General features: G+C 41.6%; 1 protein-coding gene across 7 annotated transcripts in view; it reads right to left on the reverse strand.

Annotated features, from left to right (window-relative positions):
• Positions 1 to 18,511, reverse strand: part of igsf9bb (immunoglobulin superfamily, member 9Bb) — a 134,285-nt gene that overhangs the window by 17,762 nt on the left and 98,012 nt on the right. For 4 of the 7 annotated variants that reach the window (XM_035433318.1, XM_035433320.1, XM_035433323.1 and 1 more), the window contains exons 13-19: positions 15,668 to 15,843; positions 14,456 to 14,682; positions 10,912 to 10,996; positions 6,708 to 6,869; positions 5,330 to 5,375; positions 3,422 to 3,490; positions 696 to 782 (exon numbers count right to left, since the gene is read on the reverse strand). In XM_035433318.1, the coding sequence (XP_035289209.1) occupies positions 696 to 782; positions 3,422 to 3,490; positions 5,330 to 5,375; positions 6,708 to 6,869; positions 10,912 to 10,996; positions 14,456 to 14,682; positions 15,668 to 15,843 (852 nt within the window). The remainder of the gene's footprint in view (positions 1 to 695; positions 783 to 3,421; positions 3,491 to 5,329; positions 5,376 to 6,707; positions 6,870 to 10,911; positions 10,997 to 14,455; positions 14,683 to 15,667; positions 15,844 to 18,511) is intronic. The other 3 variants (XM_035433321.1, XM_035433322.1, XM_035433324.1) reach the window with 3 other exon arrangements.

Here is an 18,511-nt window from a genome sequence, read left to right on the forward strand (position 1 = left end):
AAGCAGTAGCAGGGGAAAGGGGGGGAGAGATACCCATGGAATGGGAGGAGTCTGGCCAAAGGGGGGGGGGGGGGGGGGGGAGGAGCCAGCGGTTCAATGCTGCCAAGGCAATGGCCAGTGAGACAGGCCTCTATAGACGCACAGGAAAGTCAAATCTACCTCGACCCCAATACATTTTCAGCATCTGAGCTGTAAGGGTCTTATGTGCCCAGCAGCTGTCAAGCATAAATTAATTTAAAAAACAGCTGATAATTATTGAAAAAAGCTGTGCATGTGCATGATGGATTCTCATAAAGCCATGGCTAATACTGCATTGCTGTACCTGGATTATAATGCCGGCACAGCAGGCACAGTAGTTTAATGTAAAGGGAACTGCTGGCAATGAGAATAATGTCCAAAGCAGGGGTTATATTCTACTCTTCCTTTATCAAATATCTACCTCACGCGTTAAGTGGCTTTATGCCTCTTTGACCTTTACGAGAGAAATGTCCTCACCTGCTGGCCACCTAAGACAGACTATCGCAGAGAGCCAAATGCAGGGACAGCCTCTGTTGGTCATACGGAAATGTAAAGTGCCTTGTTTTTTTTAAAATTAGTCTGTTTTGGCATTGCCTGCGAGTGGACTGTGCCTAGCACCACACATGGAACATGCCGCCAAGCCAGCGCACACTGCTGAATGAGGTGCGGGCACTCACTGAGGACTGGCGGGTGGGGGCCTGTAGCTGCTCCCTTCTGGCCCCTCCCAGTAGGGCTCAATACCAGGCAAGGGGGTAAGAGGAGTCCTGTGGAGGGGGAGACACAATAGAGATGGGAGGGGAAAGTTGGCCATCAATTAGGCTGCACGCTTCCACAGACCAAAAGAGCAGGAGGCGAAAAGAGAGAGAGAGGAAAGGCTGCATGAGAGAGGGAAGAGAGGAAAAGGAGGACAACTGGGTAAGTACTACAGTGAGATGTCACTGATTATAGAGAGACAGTGAGACAGGGAGGGAAGGAGAGAAAGGATGAAGGGAACAAGAGAAAAAGAAAGAAAAGGAGAATGAGAGAGCAAGAGACACAAGAAGAGATGTGGCCGCTGCACTTCAAAGTCTCTGTTTATTAGTCACAATGATTCATACATCATACAGTTCAAAGCCCAGGCATGCTAAGAATATATAATCATCTCATGCAATTTTAAATTAACATCCCTCAGTAGTCTTGGCTTGACACAATAATTTTGCAACTGTATGATTTTTGGCAGACGTTTGATATACTTATAGATTCAGTCGCTAAGCCAGTACATGCTATTAAAACTAAGGTGATGGCATTACATTATAAGTATAAAAGCTACAGTTTGCTGAACAGGCTGGTTCAATTTTGTAGTCAAGAAAACTGCAGCACACAAAACAATCTGATCCTAGATCAGGCGAGACAGCTGAAATAAGGCATTGGCACTTCAACCACACTCCATCATCCACGTAGGGCACCATAAGAGTCGAAGGCAGTAGTTCACAAAAGGGAAGCTCATTATTCTTATTATTAGGCTTGCCAGGATTCAGTGAAGTAGATAGAAATGATGGCTACTACTGACATTTGTTTGTGTTTATTTTCTGGATATCACATAATCAGCCCCAGGAACATCATTCTAAAATGGACAACAAAGACCTAAGTAGCAAATTTGAAAATGATGATTGAGGAATGTTCTCTCTATGCAAAAAGGTGTCCATAAAATCCAGGTAGGTGCTACATGCCAATCTCAGTAAGGTCACTATGAAAAGATCCTGAGATAAGATGAAAAGGGCTAAATAATAATAAAAATAGTAATAATAGATGGTTTTCAATTACATCCCCCGGTCTCACATGTGATTTTGAAACCGTCCTTCTGTCTGTATTCCAGGTCTTATAAATGGGAATGGGAATAGGAATATTTAGGAATGTCAATCAGACAGAGTTGTATGAATCGATATTTACCAGTTTAGTTTAAAGATGATGATAGAATGTTGGCAAGCCCAGTCATACTGCAATTCATCACTGCTGTTACTTTAAGATGCCAGCATTAATAGGCAGATATAAGTGGCACAATAGGTTTACATTATTAGGACCTAAGAGAAGTCAACAGACATCTGGCTACTGTTGCAATGCTTTTCAAATTCAGAATGTTGGTAAGGACTGCTGTGTTGTAAACTATGAGGTAAAATTTATTGCCAACAGTTTGAAATCCTGTAAAATTTTAAATGCCTTGTAAAATAAAGTGTGGAGGTACAGTGTACGGGGTAAAAGTGGATGTTCTCAGGAGTTTGGTTCCAATATACTTAATGTGAAGCACCATAGAGAGAAGCGGTACACTGCTTGTCTTATGAAATAATTCAGAAGCTTTGATAAAATACTGGCAAACATTAGTACACAATTCACTGGTTTTCTCAAGATAACTGTCCACAGACCTCATTAGCTGAATAATAGACAATATCTAGAAGAAACTGGAAACACATCTTGAGGTTTGGAGTGTTTGCAAAATGATGCCACAATTAAGGTATACATTTAACTCTGTAATGGAGAAAAAGCTCAACAACAAATTCCTGTACTGACAATGGGTCTCAGAGTTACAATGATGTACAATTCTAACCATAGCATCAAATACACAGAGGAACTCGTTTATATAATCCAAACATAAGCCAAATCCATAAGTCATCAAAGGTCGAAGTTATTATAACTGGAAGAAGAAAAACACACACAAAAAGTAGGGTTAATAAAAAGAAAAAAAATGCTTTCCTCATTATTCCAATGCAGAATCATTTTTGCTTTGTTTTGCAGCTCATTTTATTCATTTTATAAAATATTGTATAATCAGGAAAATACACAAAGCATTGCAAAAATTCTACCAGAGCTGGCTTTCACATGAGTTTACCATGGTAAAAAAAACCCTTAAAGAAGAAGGTCAAAGTATGGAAAAGCCAAGGCCAAGCATGGTAGGAAGGCGTGTCAAACAGTAAAAGCGGAACACCACAACATGCACATTTACCATGGTAAACTTAGGCAGAAAATTACTGCATGGTTGCCAGACATACATATACGATATACGTGTGTGTGTGTACAGGTACTCTCAACACTGGAAGCATTCTCTGACAGAAACACGATTTTGGACACTGATGCAGGAAATAATATGGTACCTCTTGTTAATAGCCTTCATTTTAAAACACACTTGTCCAACACCGAGACAAATTCATGAAAGTCACCAAAATCTTGTCTATTGCTATTACCGAACCAATTAAGTTTCTCTGAAAGACTTCTGGACTTCCTGATTCATAAATCTGTCAGGTTTTGGACCAGATCATTGTATGAAAGTGTGTGTATATGTACACTTCAGCACAGAGGCATGTATCACGATAAAGGCAAGGAGTCCCCTTCACCAGTTTGTGAATTGTTAAAAAAAAAAAAAACAACTCACATGTACTGTTTGTAATGCGATAATGCACCACTTTTCAACCACTGCTTTTCGGTCAATGTCTCTGAGGTCCTGATCACACAGCAGCATGCAGACAGAAGAGAAACTCAGACTGAAAACCAGTGACAGTGTGACCGTGCTATGCGGCCACTCCAGTTTCAAACTGAATCCCAGTGACACTGTAAATTCTGTTTCCACCCCAATTTCTGACGGCAACCTGCTGACAATGTGAACTCTGTTTCAAACAAGTTTCTGAACCTTTGTTTCGGAGTATGGACACACTACAATATGAGGGTGCTAATGTGACCATTTAAAGCACTGCACTTAGCTGGTCAATCACATTATGGCTAGGGTAATAAAAGCTTAAATATAGAGACACACATGCCCGCACACTCATTCTACTTAAAATTATGTTGTTAAATAAATGCAGAAGTAATTAAATAAACTGTGACAAGCTCTCCAAGATGGACAGCATATAAATTTAGCAGTTACATTTGACATGAACATGTGTAATACAAACATATTCAACTTCATCAAAGTTCCTGGAAAGTGAACAACAAAAATGTTAATTTGGCCGTGCAGTGAAAGTGTGCTGTTTGTTTCCTATTAAAGCAAAGATCAAGACCTCAAATTTAGATGAAGGAACCCAATGTTGCCTGCACACTGCTAGATTCGGTCTGCAAACGAGATCATTCGTACTTCTTATGTCAGAAGTGTGGGCAGGGCTGATCGTGTTAGTATCAAAGTGCTAACTGTCCACTGATCATGCCTACACACCACCCACAACTTTTATCACTGATTATGACACCCTCTTAACTCCAGGTCAAACTCTCTGAACTAAGTGTGCCTTTTATTTACTCTGCCAGTAGTGATAAATTGTATGGTTGATTTGTTGCTGTTAATGAAGCAGTATTCCAAAACAACTAACAAGGGGCTAATGCAGCAAAGCCAGGAGAACAGAGTGAGTGACAAGCAAATCCAGCACACAAAACACTGGAGCCAGAACCACTATAGACACCAGTCCATTAGGCAGCAATGGGAACAGTGAAAAAAGATTGCTCCATTATAGTTCCATTACGTTACCAAGCTTTCATGAATTACAGAAAACCTGGGGACTGGTATCCCCCTCATAATTTAAAACAGTATTTTTCACATTTCATTGGAAGGAAAAGACAGCACGTACAGTATACAGACAGCAAAACACAATATGTGCATATCAATTTATTCCTTTCAAATATATAAATCTCCTTACTGAGTTACCTTTTTTCAAATAAATTCATACGAAAATGAAGCTCTCGACAAACAAATAGCAAAAGGTAGCATACTTTTCACAAAATGAAACAAAATCTAAAATTATAATGTGATGTAACTAATTTAGGAAATCATTGCCTGTATTGTGGATGTGTTATTTTCATTATTTAATCTAGAATGAAAAATAAAAAAGAATATGAAATGAAGCATTTTTAAAATATTCAAAAATAAACGTCTCATTTGAATGAACTAATTCTACCAATGTGCGTACACTATTGCTGGTATTTAAATTAGGCAATGGTTTACTAAAGATTGCTTATATGCCAGGCATGAAATTCTGAGCAAGCCAGTACTTTATACTTTATATTTTGGAAAACTAAAAAGAAAATGTGAGCCAATCAAAATAACTGAATTTGAAATATTAATTAGATAAATTCAATCAATATGCCCAGATGGTAGGAGGTGGAATGTGACAGCAGCTGACATTGATCAATCACTGGAAACCAGAAACTGACATGGTCAGCACTAGCCAGTAAGAGTTTATTATCTTTTGTCTGTAGCTTCAAAATGGCCAAAGCTGTGCAAAACCACCTGCCAGGTATCTTTACTGATATGAACTAAAGCCCATAACACAGCGCTGTCATATGCTTTATTACTTACGGAGTCTCAACGCTTTTTCTGCAGTGTGTGATCGAAAGAGGGGGATCTAGAAGAGAAAATAGAGGGAGGAAAACTGAAGATGAGTTTATTAATGTCTGATCAAACATTTGGAAGGACAGCAACAAGTAAACACTTTCAGCAGGGGCCTGTATGACAAAGCAGGATTACAGAGTTGGATAACTGCACTAAGTTAAACCTGGAACAGCTCTTTTTACTTCAGTTCATGTTCCAGATTTGGGAGTGTTCTAGGTTTTTACTTCTTGCAGTTGTGTAGCGAACTCAGTAATCCTGCTTTCAGATACAGGCCCCCGGGGCTCTCAAATCGACACTGCTCCTGGTTCTGCTGCTTTTGGTTCTTACTTGGCACTGAATTTATCGATTAAATCAACCCAGTTAACTCATGTCACCAGGTTTTTTGGGCCAGGTTACTGAGTTTATGGTGAACACAAAAACCAGCAGAGGCTGCAGCCCCCTAGGATGTATAAGGCTAGAGTAGTCCTGATGCAAAGCATTGGGCACAATCTGGGGGGCAGGTTGGGACAAACTGGGAGAGTGTGAGCGAAATTCCTAAGATCATACTGTACATGCGATAAGTCAGTAGAGCTGAAAATTTACTTAAGGCGTCAAGATAAAGACCCTCAATAGGCTATATCATCGGGGCCTCATATGGTATTTCTGGCTGCAAGTCCATTTCTCTGCAGGTCCATTGCGATGCACTTGTACTGGTGTAGGGCCATTATTGCTGCTCTCTAATTCAATGGCTTGAAAGATTTATGAGCCCATAACCCACTTAATGAGAGAATATATGGTCTATGACTCACCCTTATTAAAAGTTAGCCCTGACATGTGTTCCGGCATATGTTAAAATATGGAATTATTATGTTTTAAATGTATGTCGAAACAACAGTTCATGTGAACTCTACCTAGTGCAAATCATACAATGGGTGTCATATTTGATCTGACGTAGTTGAATGTCAATGAAAAAGTGTTGCATACAGCAAGTTAATTGTGAGTCCTGTATTATTCTGCAAACTGTTTCAAATCCTCCCATGAACCACTATGGGGTCTCCCACAGTTTTGGAACCACTTCTATAGAAAGCCCAGACACACACTGTATACGTTAGTAATTGGAAAATGAGATATCCTGAAACCAAAAAAAAAAAGGAGAAGCAATATGTTTCATCAGTTACATTCCGAATTGAACCAATCAACGTGTTCTGCAGTGGAGAGCAAGATCCTGTGATTGGTTCAAACAAGTTCATTGTTGCTCCACCCATTATAGGGTCCAGGAAACCGCACTCTCCAATCACTAGTCGTCTGGTTCCTATATAACTGCACCCGAGGACAAATCTTTCAATGGGCAGCAGGCGACACTCACCTCGCCTTCTCTTGAGCTTGCGGCGGCGCTGCTTGTTGACAAAGCAGGCTGCCAGCGTGCTGAACAGGATGGCGGCCGCCAGGAAGCAGATGGTGGCCACGATGCCAGCCACCACGGGCCTCGCCAGACCCTCGTCCACTATGTCTGGGGGAGGAAAAAAATCTGAGGGAGACAGAGGGGCACACCTCCAGGGTCAGACACTGGTGTGGTATCACCAGAGATACTGTACAGTTCCAACATGGCAGACCTCACAGGCCTTATGTCCCACGTGTTGCTGAAGCTTTTGTTCCAGCAGTAGATTGTCTAGCGGCTCTAAGTCTCCAGTATCATTTTGTGATATTAGTCAATTTGTGTTAGAATATTTGCACAATATTTACAAAGAACGACTCATACTCCCACAAAGCCACAAACTGTCAATATTATGAAGAATTGTTAACTTGGTATTAACATAAATCAAATGAATCACAGTTTTTAAATCAATGACATTTTAACACATTTTCCAGACACTTTTACAAAACAAAAAGCTGAAAACAAGAACATCCTGATAAGTACAGTCAGGTGTCACAAATGGCCAATGGCCCAGTTTGTATTGAGTGTGAACACACTGACACTCAATATGTTAGTGGTTAAAGGGGCAGTTCACCCAAAAATTAAATTAAGGTATGTTTCCAATTACCCGGATTAGTGTCTGTCCATCCATAGAGTTTAGTTGAAATGTGACACGTTTTCTCGATATAGGCCGCCACTCAAACTGAAAAAAAAGGGCCTCGCGTTTCCATCTTCATGTGGCCTAAAAGCTCCAGAGCTTAATTTGTGCACGGTTTCAACAACGTCTTCTACCGAAGTATGTCAATAATATCCGTCCAAGTCCGATGCAGGCGGACTAGTATAAAATTTAAGTGGTGGGGTCGTGACTTTGAGAAAAGCGACAGTTCGTTCGTTGCAGATTCAATATAGCAACTTTTTAACAACGTACTTTATTAAAGCACAGAACAGATTATAAATTCATGGTTTAGATATTAACGGGTGTACAATTTAGGCTTTGTTGTAAAACATAACATGAAACTCGCTTAGGCTTATGTTAAATACAGACCTTATTTTTTTGCATAAATTGAAAACACTTTGGAAAAACAAACCTTGGAAACCTGTAGAGGGAATCCATCACTAAAAAATACTAACCCACTTCTGGGTATTGAGACTACAAACTGCAACCCTTGGCGTGGTTTGTTTGAAACTATGCAGATAGGCCTATCTGGAGAACTGGTCACATTTCAGCAAACCTATTGATCTGGATGGACAGATACTCCGGGTAAGTGGAAACATACCTTAATTTCATTTTTGAAGATTATACATACAAACTGTACAGCAATGCTGCCTCAAAGCTCCCACATAGGGGTTAAATATTGCAAGTTTTTTTTAAAGGATGTCCATATATTGTACACAACAACTGCAGTCATCAGCATTTAAACTTGGCTTCGATATCTGGCTGCCACACTGGAATGTGGATCTTGATTTTAACACTAAAAGTACTAAAAAGAGAAGCCTATGCCTATATCTTGTATATACGTGGACATTTTCTTATATTTATTATGTAAGTGTATGTGATCGTGCATACATCTTTCTTATTTAAGCTTGTCCATTCTAGTGCAAACTTATATTAAAATATACCTCAAAGATTGTTCAGCACCACAACATTCTTTTGCAATATCAATATTCACTAAATAATGTTCTCGCTTAATTCCAAAAACAAACCATATAAAGACATGTAAAACTACATTTAAAAAATAAAGCTTACAACCCTTTCAGAACAAAAGCTTAGAATAATATAAGCAGGGTCACCATTTTTTCCCAAAGGAGTTTTTGCCTTTGCATTTCAGTCATCCCTCAGCAGTAGCCATCTTTGATTGCATAGAATTGTTAGAAATTAAGCACATTACACCTCCCCAGCCATCCACGTTGGTAAGTCAATTGCCACTTAATTGTGATTGACAGAAATGTTACCACACTATCACACTCCACATTCAGTGTGGTTATTGGAACCACAGACACACGACAGTAGCACATTATAGCGTTCTGCGACATAATTGTCTTTTTAAAAGAAGAAAAAATATGAAATGCTACTCATAATAATGAAAAGGTCTGGAACAGGGGTGGGCTAAAAAGAATATGAATTTGATTAAAACAGACAGACATTAAATTAAAATATAAGGTTTAAAATTAGTGATTAAATTAAATCATAGTTAATTTTTAAACAGTGTCCTCTGTCTTTACTTAGTGTAAACTTAATGTAAACCATTTGAAGAGACAGATCTTTCTGAATTGACGGAGTTGGCTGGAAGTATGGTTTTGCTTTCTGTGCAATCTTTGGAATTAGTTTTTTGCCTGTCCCAGAACACCCCCGGTGACACTGCAGTGCTGTTTTCTCATGCAAATAATTTGTAATAGAGGAGTTTGGAAGAATTGCTCTCATCAAATCCATGAATCTAGACCAAAGGGAGTTTTGTCAAGTCAAATCTGCACACTTGCTTCAGGTTAAAAACCATAATAACCTTAAGGAACTTGAGAGCTGGTTGAAAGAAAAGCAATTTCTTTTGGAGTGCATCTATGCTGTAAAATGTCAGTATCTCAGCAACTTCTCAGATTGTTTTGACGCATTGCATATTTATTGTTCCGACTGAGCTGTGCATCTGCTGAGCCAGTGTTTGGTATTTATTTTTCTGTTTCATGTAGTCTGATATCTCTACTCTCAAATCAGCAGATCATTTCAGAAAGGATTTTGCCATGTTCTACATTTAATGCAAGCTGTGCCCCAAAATTCTTGTTGCACAACAACTCCATAAGCTGCTGCTGCCAGCACAGTAGGATTTAGTGAGATGTTTATTTCCAGGTCCACAAATCTGGAACTGAAACTAGGACTTTATCCAAAAGAGCACAGTACATTTGCCTACTACTGAGTATACTCAATAGTAGGTTTCAGACTCACCCTGGGAATGTTAGGACACAGCAGAATAGCACCTGACCAATCCTGTTTTGCTCGGATCAGGTGGGGGTTTTTATTGGTACGTCAGAACCTTGCTCCATTATTGCATTTCTTAGAAGAGATTTGTAGTGCAACTTTGCAATGTTTAAAAAACTATTTTTTAGCAACTCCCAATACATTATCAACTTTGGTGCAATCTGATGCAACAGTTTTTCCTTGCAATACACATACAGCAATGTGAAAACAAAAGTACACCCGGTCAATACCTCAAATCCATCGGTATATAAGTCTGACTCTAAACTTGGTTGCTCAAAGACATTTTATTGTCTGTCCATGTTCACTTCTTCTCCATGTGCTGGTAAACGAAAGTGCTTTTATGAAGGTCACAATTAACTACTAACTGTATGATTAATCAAGTGATTGTGCTAATCCAGTGCCTAGGGGGATCCTGAGGATATTGATTTTAAAACCAGGTTAAATCTGCGAGTCATGTGCTTTAAAAAATGAGGACACATATTACAAGTGTCAAATCCAAGAGAAACTTATGAATCATTCTCCATGATAAAAGTAGTTCATACACCACACTGCATTTCCTGAGGAAAGGATTTTGCTGGATAAGTTATTTTTTTCCAAGAACGGCTTTGCATGTTGAAAGTGGGTCTGTTCATTTATCCAACAGGGGGCAGCAATGCACTTTCAATTGAGAGACCTAGCAGAACTGGACTAAAAAAGCAAAGAATGCGGCATTGCTCATACAGCATGCCTTGGTTGCTGGAAACCAAATGACGTAATCTCCGTTTCCTAATAATACAGTTTAACCACCTGCTCCCTTACAAAGGATGCACTACACCATGGCACCATTAAATTATGGCTACTCAACTCCAGGTCCTGTGGGCCTCAATGTCTACAGGTTTTTGCGCCAACCATGTACTACACCACCTGATTTCACTAATGAGCTTACTGTACTTCCTGAACCAAAGAGGTGTAGTAATTAGTGAAAACAGGTGGTGCAACCCATGATTGGAGCAAAAACCTGTGGACAACGTGGCCCGCGGCAGCAGGATTTGAGTAGCGCTGCCTTAGGATGCTGCTTTTACTAATTTTGGACAAGCTGCACTTCCATCTCAAACGTCATTTCTCACCACATTGATCTCATTAATTGTGCTCTTGGTTGCGGTATAGTAACGGTCAGCATTTTGCACACAGGTCTTCCTTTTCACTCACCTGTACTCGAGACTCCCACTACGTTACTGGGCTCACTTGTCAGGTCCTCCATCACGGCCATTACACGAAACTCATACCAAGAGTCCTGCAGCAAAAAGAACCAGCTCGTGAAATTGTGCTTAAACCTGGTTTGCCTCTGTGGACGGCTGATGGTGAACTGCTAAATGCTTTCCTGCATTTTTGATGCGAAGACGCCTCGTGTTTTTTTTATCCAGCTGTGGTCCGACTTTCTTGTAATGTAGAGGCATTCCGTCAAAATATACAACTTCTGGTCTGTTGTGTGACAGCAGCCCACGATCAGACTTGGGTGTAGCACAGCGAGTTAGCCGGAACATTCTGGCCATTTTCAATAATGGTGAGACAGGAGGCCCCTTGTCTTGTGCGCCCAATAATGTAGCAAATGGCTCAACATCAACATCCTCCCACGTCTGGTGTCACACTTCTCATCGCTCTTCAGCCCCCAACACCTCAACACTGAGGTCACACACAGAGACCGCCGCACAGGTTCCAGAATATTCTGCTGCTGTCATAGCAACCGCTCCCTCACACATGCACACACACAGACACATGCACTCACACACACACAGACACACACACACAGTAATACAGGTCTGCAGGGGTTGTAACTAGTGCCCTCTGTGAACAACCATGCTAATCAATACTCCAGGGGAGGGAAAGAAAATGTAACTTTCTGAAAATAAAGCTAGAAATGAGACATTAACCATAATTCAAACAAAGCTGAGAAGCAAAGTGCAATCTCTATTTACCGAGTAACAGTGAGAAGCACAGTCTCCACACAGCTACCAAAATTGGTTTGCTGCTTTGGATAGGGACATCTCCTAAGCGCACACAATCGTAAGACGTATGAATTGTGATGCATTCAGGTTCACCGCTTGGAAAAAGAACAACAAAGTGCTGGTGCTGTAAAGATCGTATGGGCAATTACATACATGGGCAAAGGACCCTTAAACAGGACAGCAGCTCTAATGCCACTGGGGGGCGATAATGTCAAAAGAGACCAGAAGAAAACTGGCAGTTTATTCTGAACAGACTTTTTATTTCTGACCTGAACCCATCGGGAACTGTTTGGGTGAGGTCGGACTTATTTTATCAAATACATACTTCAGGTCAGTTTCAGAACGCATTGCCACATTTGCATTTCTATATCCCTAAATAGCACAGGCCAGTGTGTACACAGTAAAATGTCCAATGTTAATTCAACTCTAACAGTGTTAATTTGACTGTTATCTGTTAAATGTTATTAACAGATAACATTTGGCCCACATTCCAGAGTGGGACCGAATGTTACCTGACAAATGTTGAATTAACACTGGACATTTTACTGTGTACATGCTCCCAACATTTTTATTTAATTAGGCAATAATGCACACTATTGCTTGCAATGCTTGGTTTAATTTGGTAATGATGCAACAAGCCTATTTGGATGTACTTAATTTTGTTTGCATAATAAAATGTACTAGCTGAAAATGTTTAATTAAGTCGCATTTGTGGCGTTGCTTGGACAGAAGGCAAGAATGCACTCCATTTTGTTAAGATCTTTTAAACAGAACAGAGTATTAGGCTATTCAATTTGTTGCTTTTGAGAACATGGTTAAATGAAGCAGAGAAATGGGATTTGGGCTTTGCCTGAGAGGTAACATATAGCCTACAAATTCAACAATTTGGGAATTAGCCTATTAGCTGACATTCATTTCATTTACTCAATTTTAGAAATTGAAAGGCCAAAAAGCAATATATTATGCAGCCTACATAACTTTTCCTTAATTATTTTTGGATGCCTATTTAACTATATTTCTTATGTTGTGTTATATTGTGGTTAAACATATGTATTTTATTTTTTTCATCCAATAAGCCAAATCTTACTATGACAGCACTATGGGGGAAAATGGAAATTCTTGTTGTGACTGAAGATATATTTCAGCATTATTTCAGTTGGATCAGGTCAGGCCATTACTGTATATTCAAATTTAAATTTCAGGCCCAATCAAAACTCTACCTGTACTCAAAATCAGAAACATTTTTAAGAACAACATGTTTTGTTGTACATTATAAAGAAAAATGCGTACGGAAAAAACTGCTTTACGGGGGAAAAAAATCATAGTGTCTTTCTGTCACAGTAATGGGGGGCAATTCACCTGAGAAGCACAGACTGTAGTTGAATGTGATTAGCTCAAAAGCTCCCAGACTGAACATGCTGAGTGTTTGCTAAATCTAGACCTTCACCAAACTCTAGGGTTGTTGAAAGGGTACAGTACCTGCTGCTTATAAACATCACTCTGCTGGCTGCTAGGCTCTTTAAACCAGCCGAAGAACAGGTTTCATCCACACACTAGAAAAACTCAAAGCTATTTACTCAATTTTTTCTCTGAAAACTAAATGTCAACTTAAAATGGGTTGCACCATTAAACTTCTGTAACGGTGACAATAGCAATGTTGCTGACAATAATACTAATGCTAATAATACAGAAGCTTCAACACGGTCACGGGTGGGTGGGTATGTATGTATGTGCAGGTGTGTGTGTGTAAGTGCGTGTCTATCTTCAGCTGACTGCATGTCTATAATTATATTTGTCTGCAGTCTTAAGTGTTAAATCTTTTGTCTTGGTGTAACTTAGTCTTATATTTGTTTTCATTGCACAAAATTCCAACATTCAGTTTCCTTCACCAAGCCACTTCTTTTCTCTCCGACCCCCTTTTCTCTCTGTGCTGTCCCTAAGCCCGATGTACACAGAAGGACATCTGCGAGCCTAATTAGTATTCTAAAAACATTATGTTTACACTTTCAATGGAGGGTCCTAAATTAGAACTATGCCACCATGGCATTAATATTTCATACACAAGGACAGTATATGAGAGGGAAAAATGGGCATTTGGGTTACTGTATTGCTCACATAGGCATGATATAGTTTTACAAAAGACTGTATGCAGTTGCCATATTAGACCTGCTACTAACAGTCTTGCTAGTCTCAATAGTCTCTGTCTAAGTATAAATGGCAAGATAACTGTACTGAGCATAATAGGGTGTTACTGTGCACTAGGTTTGGATATGGCTGCAGGCACTGCAGGAATGCGTTCAAAACAATCTGATCTGCACACATTCACCCTGCTCTTTCACTTTATATTTCATTAAAAGTAAAGTTCAAATGTCCACCCCAACTTGCGCCATTGATTTGAAGTTATTTCTATCCCGTTTCCAAAACAAAAGGCTAACCTAAGAATTCCAAAGGTGATTTAACAATATACACACTACTGTGGCAGCATTTTTTCCCCTTTACTCACGGTACTTTAACTAATTAAATGCATTTGTTTTCTGTAGTAAGTGCAGCACCTTAAGAGCCTGCATTGAACATGCCTGCATTAATTATTATAAATATCATTAAGGCAGCGAATGCCAGAGGATGGAAGTTAAAAGGTGTTCAATTATTCAAAAGGAATTTTATTTGAAATAAAGTGTTGGTAAACAGCGTAGCCGGGTCTCCGGTTGCCGGGCGCGGGCGCGCCGTGGAAACGGCGTGGAACGCACCTGGACCAGGTCTCTCGCCAGCAGCTCCGTCTCTCCGGCTGCGATGGCGTCGTCCAGGACGTCCCACCTCTCCCCGAGGCGGAACTCCATGATGTAGCGATCGATTGGCGACGTGTGATTGGCTGGAGGGATCCATGTCAATAGGACTCCCTGCTGTGTCCGATTGGCTGTGAGGCACCTCGGTGGGGTAAGCAGCACCAATGGTTCAGGGGTACTTATAGGAAATACTGAGGAAGAGAGAGAGAGAAACAAGGAGGAGTTTGGAATATTTCTATTGACATAAATATATAGATGAACGACAGCATACTCAAGCCATATCTTTTCAATAGTTCTTTTTCAAATGCTTGGATGGTACACAATACGTATCACTGTATTTTTTGTTAACAAGCAATATGTTTTAAAATGAAGTAACCATCATAACATGACTTATAAACGATGGTTGTTCCTTGTTCATTTTTTCAATTTCTCTAACTACACTGAGAAAGTCCACAGCTTGAGTAACATTATTGCATAAACAGGAAATCATTGGGAAAAATCATTTCAAAGGTGTGTATTTAAATGCAAAAATTGATTTTTCTATGAATTTACAACAGTACATTTGTGCTAACTCATTGATACTGTGAAACTGTGATGACTGGAGTATTTTTCAGGATGGTTATTATGCAAACACATGCACATATCATCACAAACACAAGTCAAGACATGCCTAGCAGTGAGTGATTATTGGAGGCTAAAAAATGTAATGGGGACAATATTATGCAGGGCTACTTCAATATAGCAACACAATCAGTCACCACAAGTATCACTACAGCTAACTGAGGCTTTTCAAAGCAAGTAACACTGGTTAAGCATTTCCAGAACAATTTGAAGGACAATCTCCGCAATTTCGTGAAAAGGCCTATCGTGACTGATATAAAATCACATCACCCACCCCTCGTTCCTTTAGTGCTGAATTAATATCATTTGTACCTGATGAGAAACTAAGGAAGACCTTGCTTACGTTATACAGAAAAAATCATACAGTTGCATTACATATAGTGTACATACATCTACATACATAGAAAAAAATCTGAAATATAAAATATACCTGTACCTATACCACATACAAAGACAGACAGACAGGCAGATATATCAGACGGGTAGATATATAGACGGGCAGACGTACATATAGTGCAGACATACAGCCTGAGCACTATGCCTTCTGTCACTCACCTAGCGTGTTCACAGTGACGACCTCACTGAAAGGCCCTGTGCCCAGCTTGTTCTGAGCCAGGACGCTGAACTGGTACGCCGTCTCGGGCTCCAGCCCCTGCACCAGCAGCCAGTTCTGAGTGCCAGTCACGGGCGTGGAGAGCCAGTCGTGGGGCCCCAGCTGTGCCCTCTTCACCCTGCACCAAGACAAGCGGGCACAAGCGCCCCGCACGGTCATTTCACGCCCTTCATCCGTCGAGACGTTTGGAACTTACACCACACATACTTAGGCACCCGGCTCTCCCATGGGAAAAAATCTGACCCGTCAGACTATTCACCAGAGCCAATTCATGTCAGCCCACGGTGCTGGGTTTGCTTGAATTCAAAAACATTTTTTAAGGTTATTCTCCTCCGTGACCAAATAATGCAGTTTTGGGGTTGGTACAGATGAAAGGACTAGAACTTCCCCGGTTTTCAACAGGCAGAGTGACAGCCACCTGCATGCTCATCTCTCAGTGGTTACCATTAGCGTTCACCTCCTGAGCACTGAACAGGTGACCCATTTCCTTTGCTTTCCAGCTGCATAGAGCCCCGATTGGAGTGTAGGGCTGGACCATGGCCTGGAGGTATGGGGGTGCACCTCCGTTAGCAGCCTTGTATGCCAACATCAGTTTTGAATTCGTAACCGTGCCTATGCACATAGTTTATTACTCTGAATAAGTGTATCACTCAGATTTGATTTGTCCTTATAATAACAGGCATTAAAAGACATTTGGAAGCATACAACTTAAATGAAGATGTGTCCACAAAGGTTAAATTCATCAGCGGACGGAGCACAGAACACAGATCATCTCACATAAGTACCTCTTTAAAAGGTGTCATGTTCCCTATGATTTGTATTAAAATATTCATTGATGGTGAGTAAAAAGGGGTATAATTTCAGCTGACAGAGTGCCTGAATGTGGGGGGGGGGGTTGGATGAAACAGGAGGGCCAGCGCTTGTACTAAATCACAGAAAGCGTACAGCGCATTTACCGTTGACACATATAATGGGGATAAAGGGGGTAAAGAAGCTCACGCACGCATTAGAGAGTGGGACGCGTCTCCCCCCCCGTGCTAACTACAGGTCCGAGGGGCACGAGGCTGTGCTGGGGTTGAGCGACGCGTTCCCTCCGCCCATCAATGTGCGCGCATACGGCCTGGCCTGTCTGTCAGCGAGGCTTCGGGGGGGAAATCTTCATCTCTGAAAGGCGCATCGAAGGGCAGCTCCGGTGACGGATGAAACGCTGTCGTGGCGGGCAGGCGCTAGACGGCCACACGCGCGCGCACACTGAAGCCTAATGCCGTTATTAGCCCTGACAAGAACACAATGTTTTACGACTCCCTGGCAGGGAGGAGAAGAGCACAGACAACTTAATTACGGGTGCCGCTTTCCTGTCAAGATGTTTGAGAGGCTTTTGGAACCAAAACAAGGGCCACTCCTCCCCGGACAATAACTACGGGAGATTTAGATGGATGAACTGAAAAGGACAAACTGAAGGGGAGCGGAGGACGCGTGGACCATACAAACAACGTCCAGATGGTGAACTCTTAATCTAGGGACTTTTTTTCAGTTCAGGGACATAGAGAGATCTGAACTTGGCCATCTCAACTCACAGCAGTGTGGGAGGGAGGTCTTCAACTACTGACCATTTACATCTCAGAGCAGTGTGGGAGGGCGATCTTCAACTACTGACCATTTACATCCCGAGCAGTGTGGGGGGGGTCTTCAACCACTGACCATTTACATCCAGAGCAGTGTGGGAGGGGGGGTCTTCAACCACTGACCATTTACACATCTCAGAGCAGTGTGGCAGGGGTGTCTTCAACCACTGACCATGTACATCTCAGAGCAGTGTAGGAGGGGGGTCTTCAACCACTGACTATTTACACCCAGAGCAGTGTGGGAGGGGGGTCTTCAACCACTGACCATTTACATCCAGAGCAGTGTAGGAGGGGGGTCTTCAACCACTGACCATTTACATCCAGAGCAGTGTGGGAGGGGGGTCTTCAACCACTGACCATTTACATCTCAGAGCAGTGTGGCAGGGGGGTCTTCAACCACTGACCATTTACATCCAGAGCAGTGTGGGAGGGGAGTCTTCAACCACTGACCATTTACATCTCAGAGCAGTGTGGCAGGGGGGTATTCAACCACTGACCATTTACATCCAGAGCAGTGTGGGAGGGGGGTCTTCAACCACTGACCATTTACATCCAGAGCAGTGTAGGAGGGGGGTCTTCAACCACGGACCATTTACATCCAGAGCAGTGTGGCAGGGGGGTCTTCAACCACTGACCATTTACATCTCAGAGCAGTGTGGGAGGGGGGTATTCAACCACTGACCATTTACATCCAGAGCAGTGTGGGAGGGGGGTCTTCAACCACTGACCATTTACATCCAGAGCAGTGTAGGAGGGGGGTCTTCAACCACGGACCATTTACATCCAGAGCAGTGTAGGAGGGGGGTCTTCAACCACTGACCATTTACATCCAGAGCAGTATGGGAGGGGGTCTTCAACCACTGACCATTTAGATCTCAGAGCAGTGTGGCAGGGGGGTCTTCAACCACTGACCATTTAGATCTCAGAGCAGTGTGGCAGGGGGGTCTTCAACCACTGACCATTTAGATCTCAGAGCAGTGTGGGAGGGAGGTCTTCAACCACTGACCACCCACATCTCAGTACAGTGTGGGGCCTTCAACCACTTTCCACGTATATCTCGGAGCTTCTGGATTACACCCCTGAGTTGAAGGCAGAGGGGCAGGAAAAGATCTGCCCTGTGTTCACATGCGCATTAGCATCTGCTGTATGCCTGCGGTGACA

Source organism: Anguilla anguilla, chromosome 9 (assembly GCF_013347855.1).
Source record: "Anguilla anguilla isolate fAngAng1 chromosome 9, fAngAng1.pri, whole genome shotgun sequence".
Taxonomy (NCBI): Eukaryota; Metazoa; Chordata; class Actinopteri; order Anguilliformes; family Anguillidae; genus Anguilla; species Anguilla anguilla.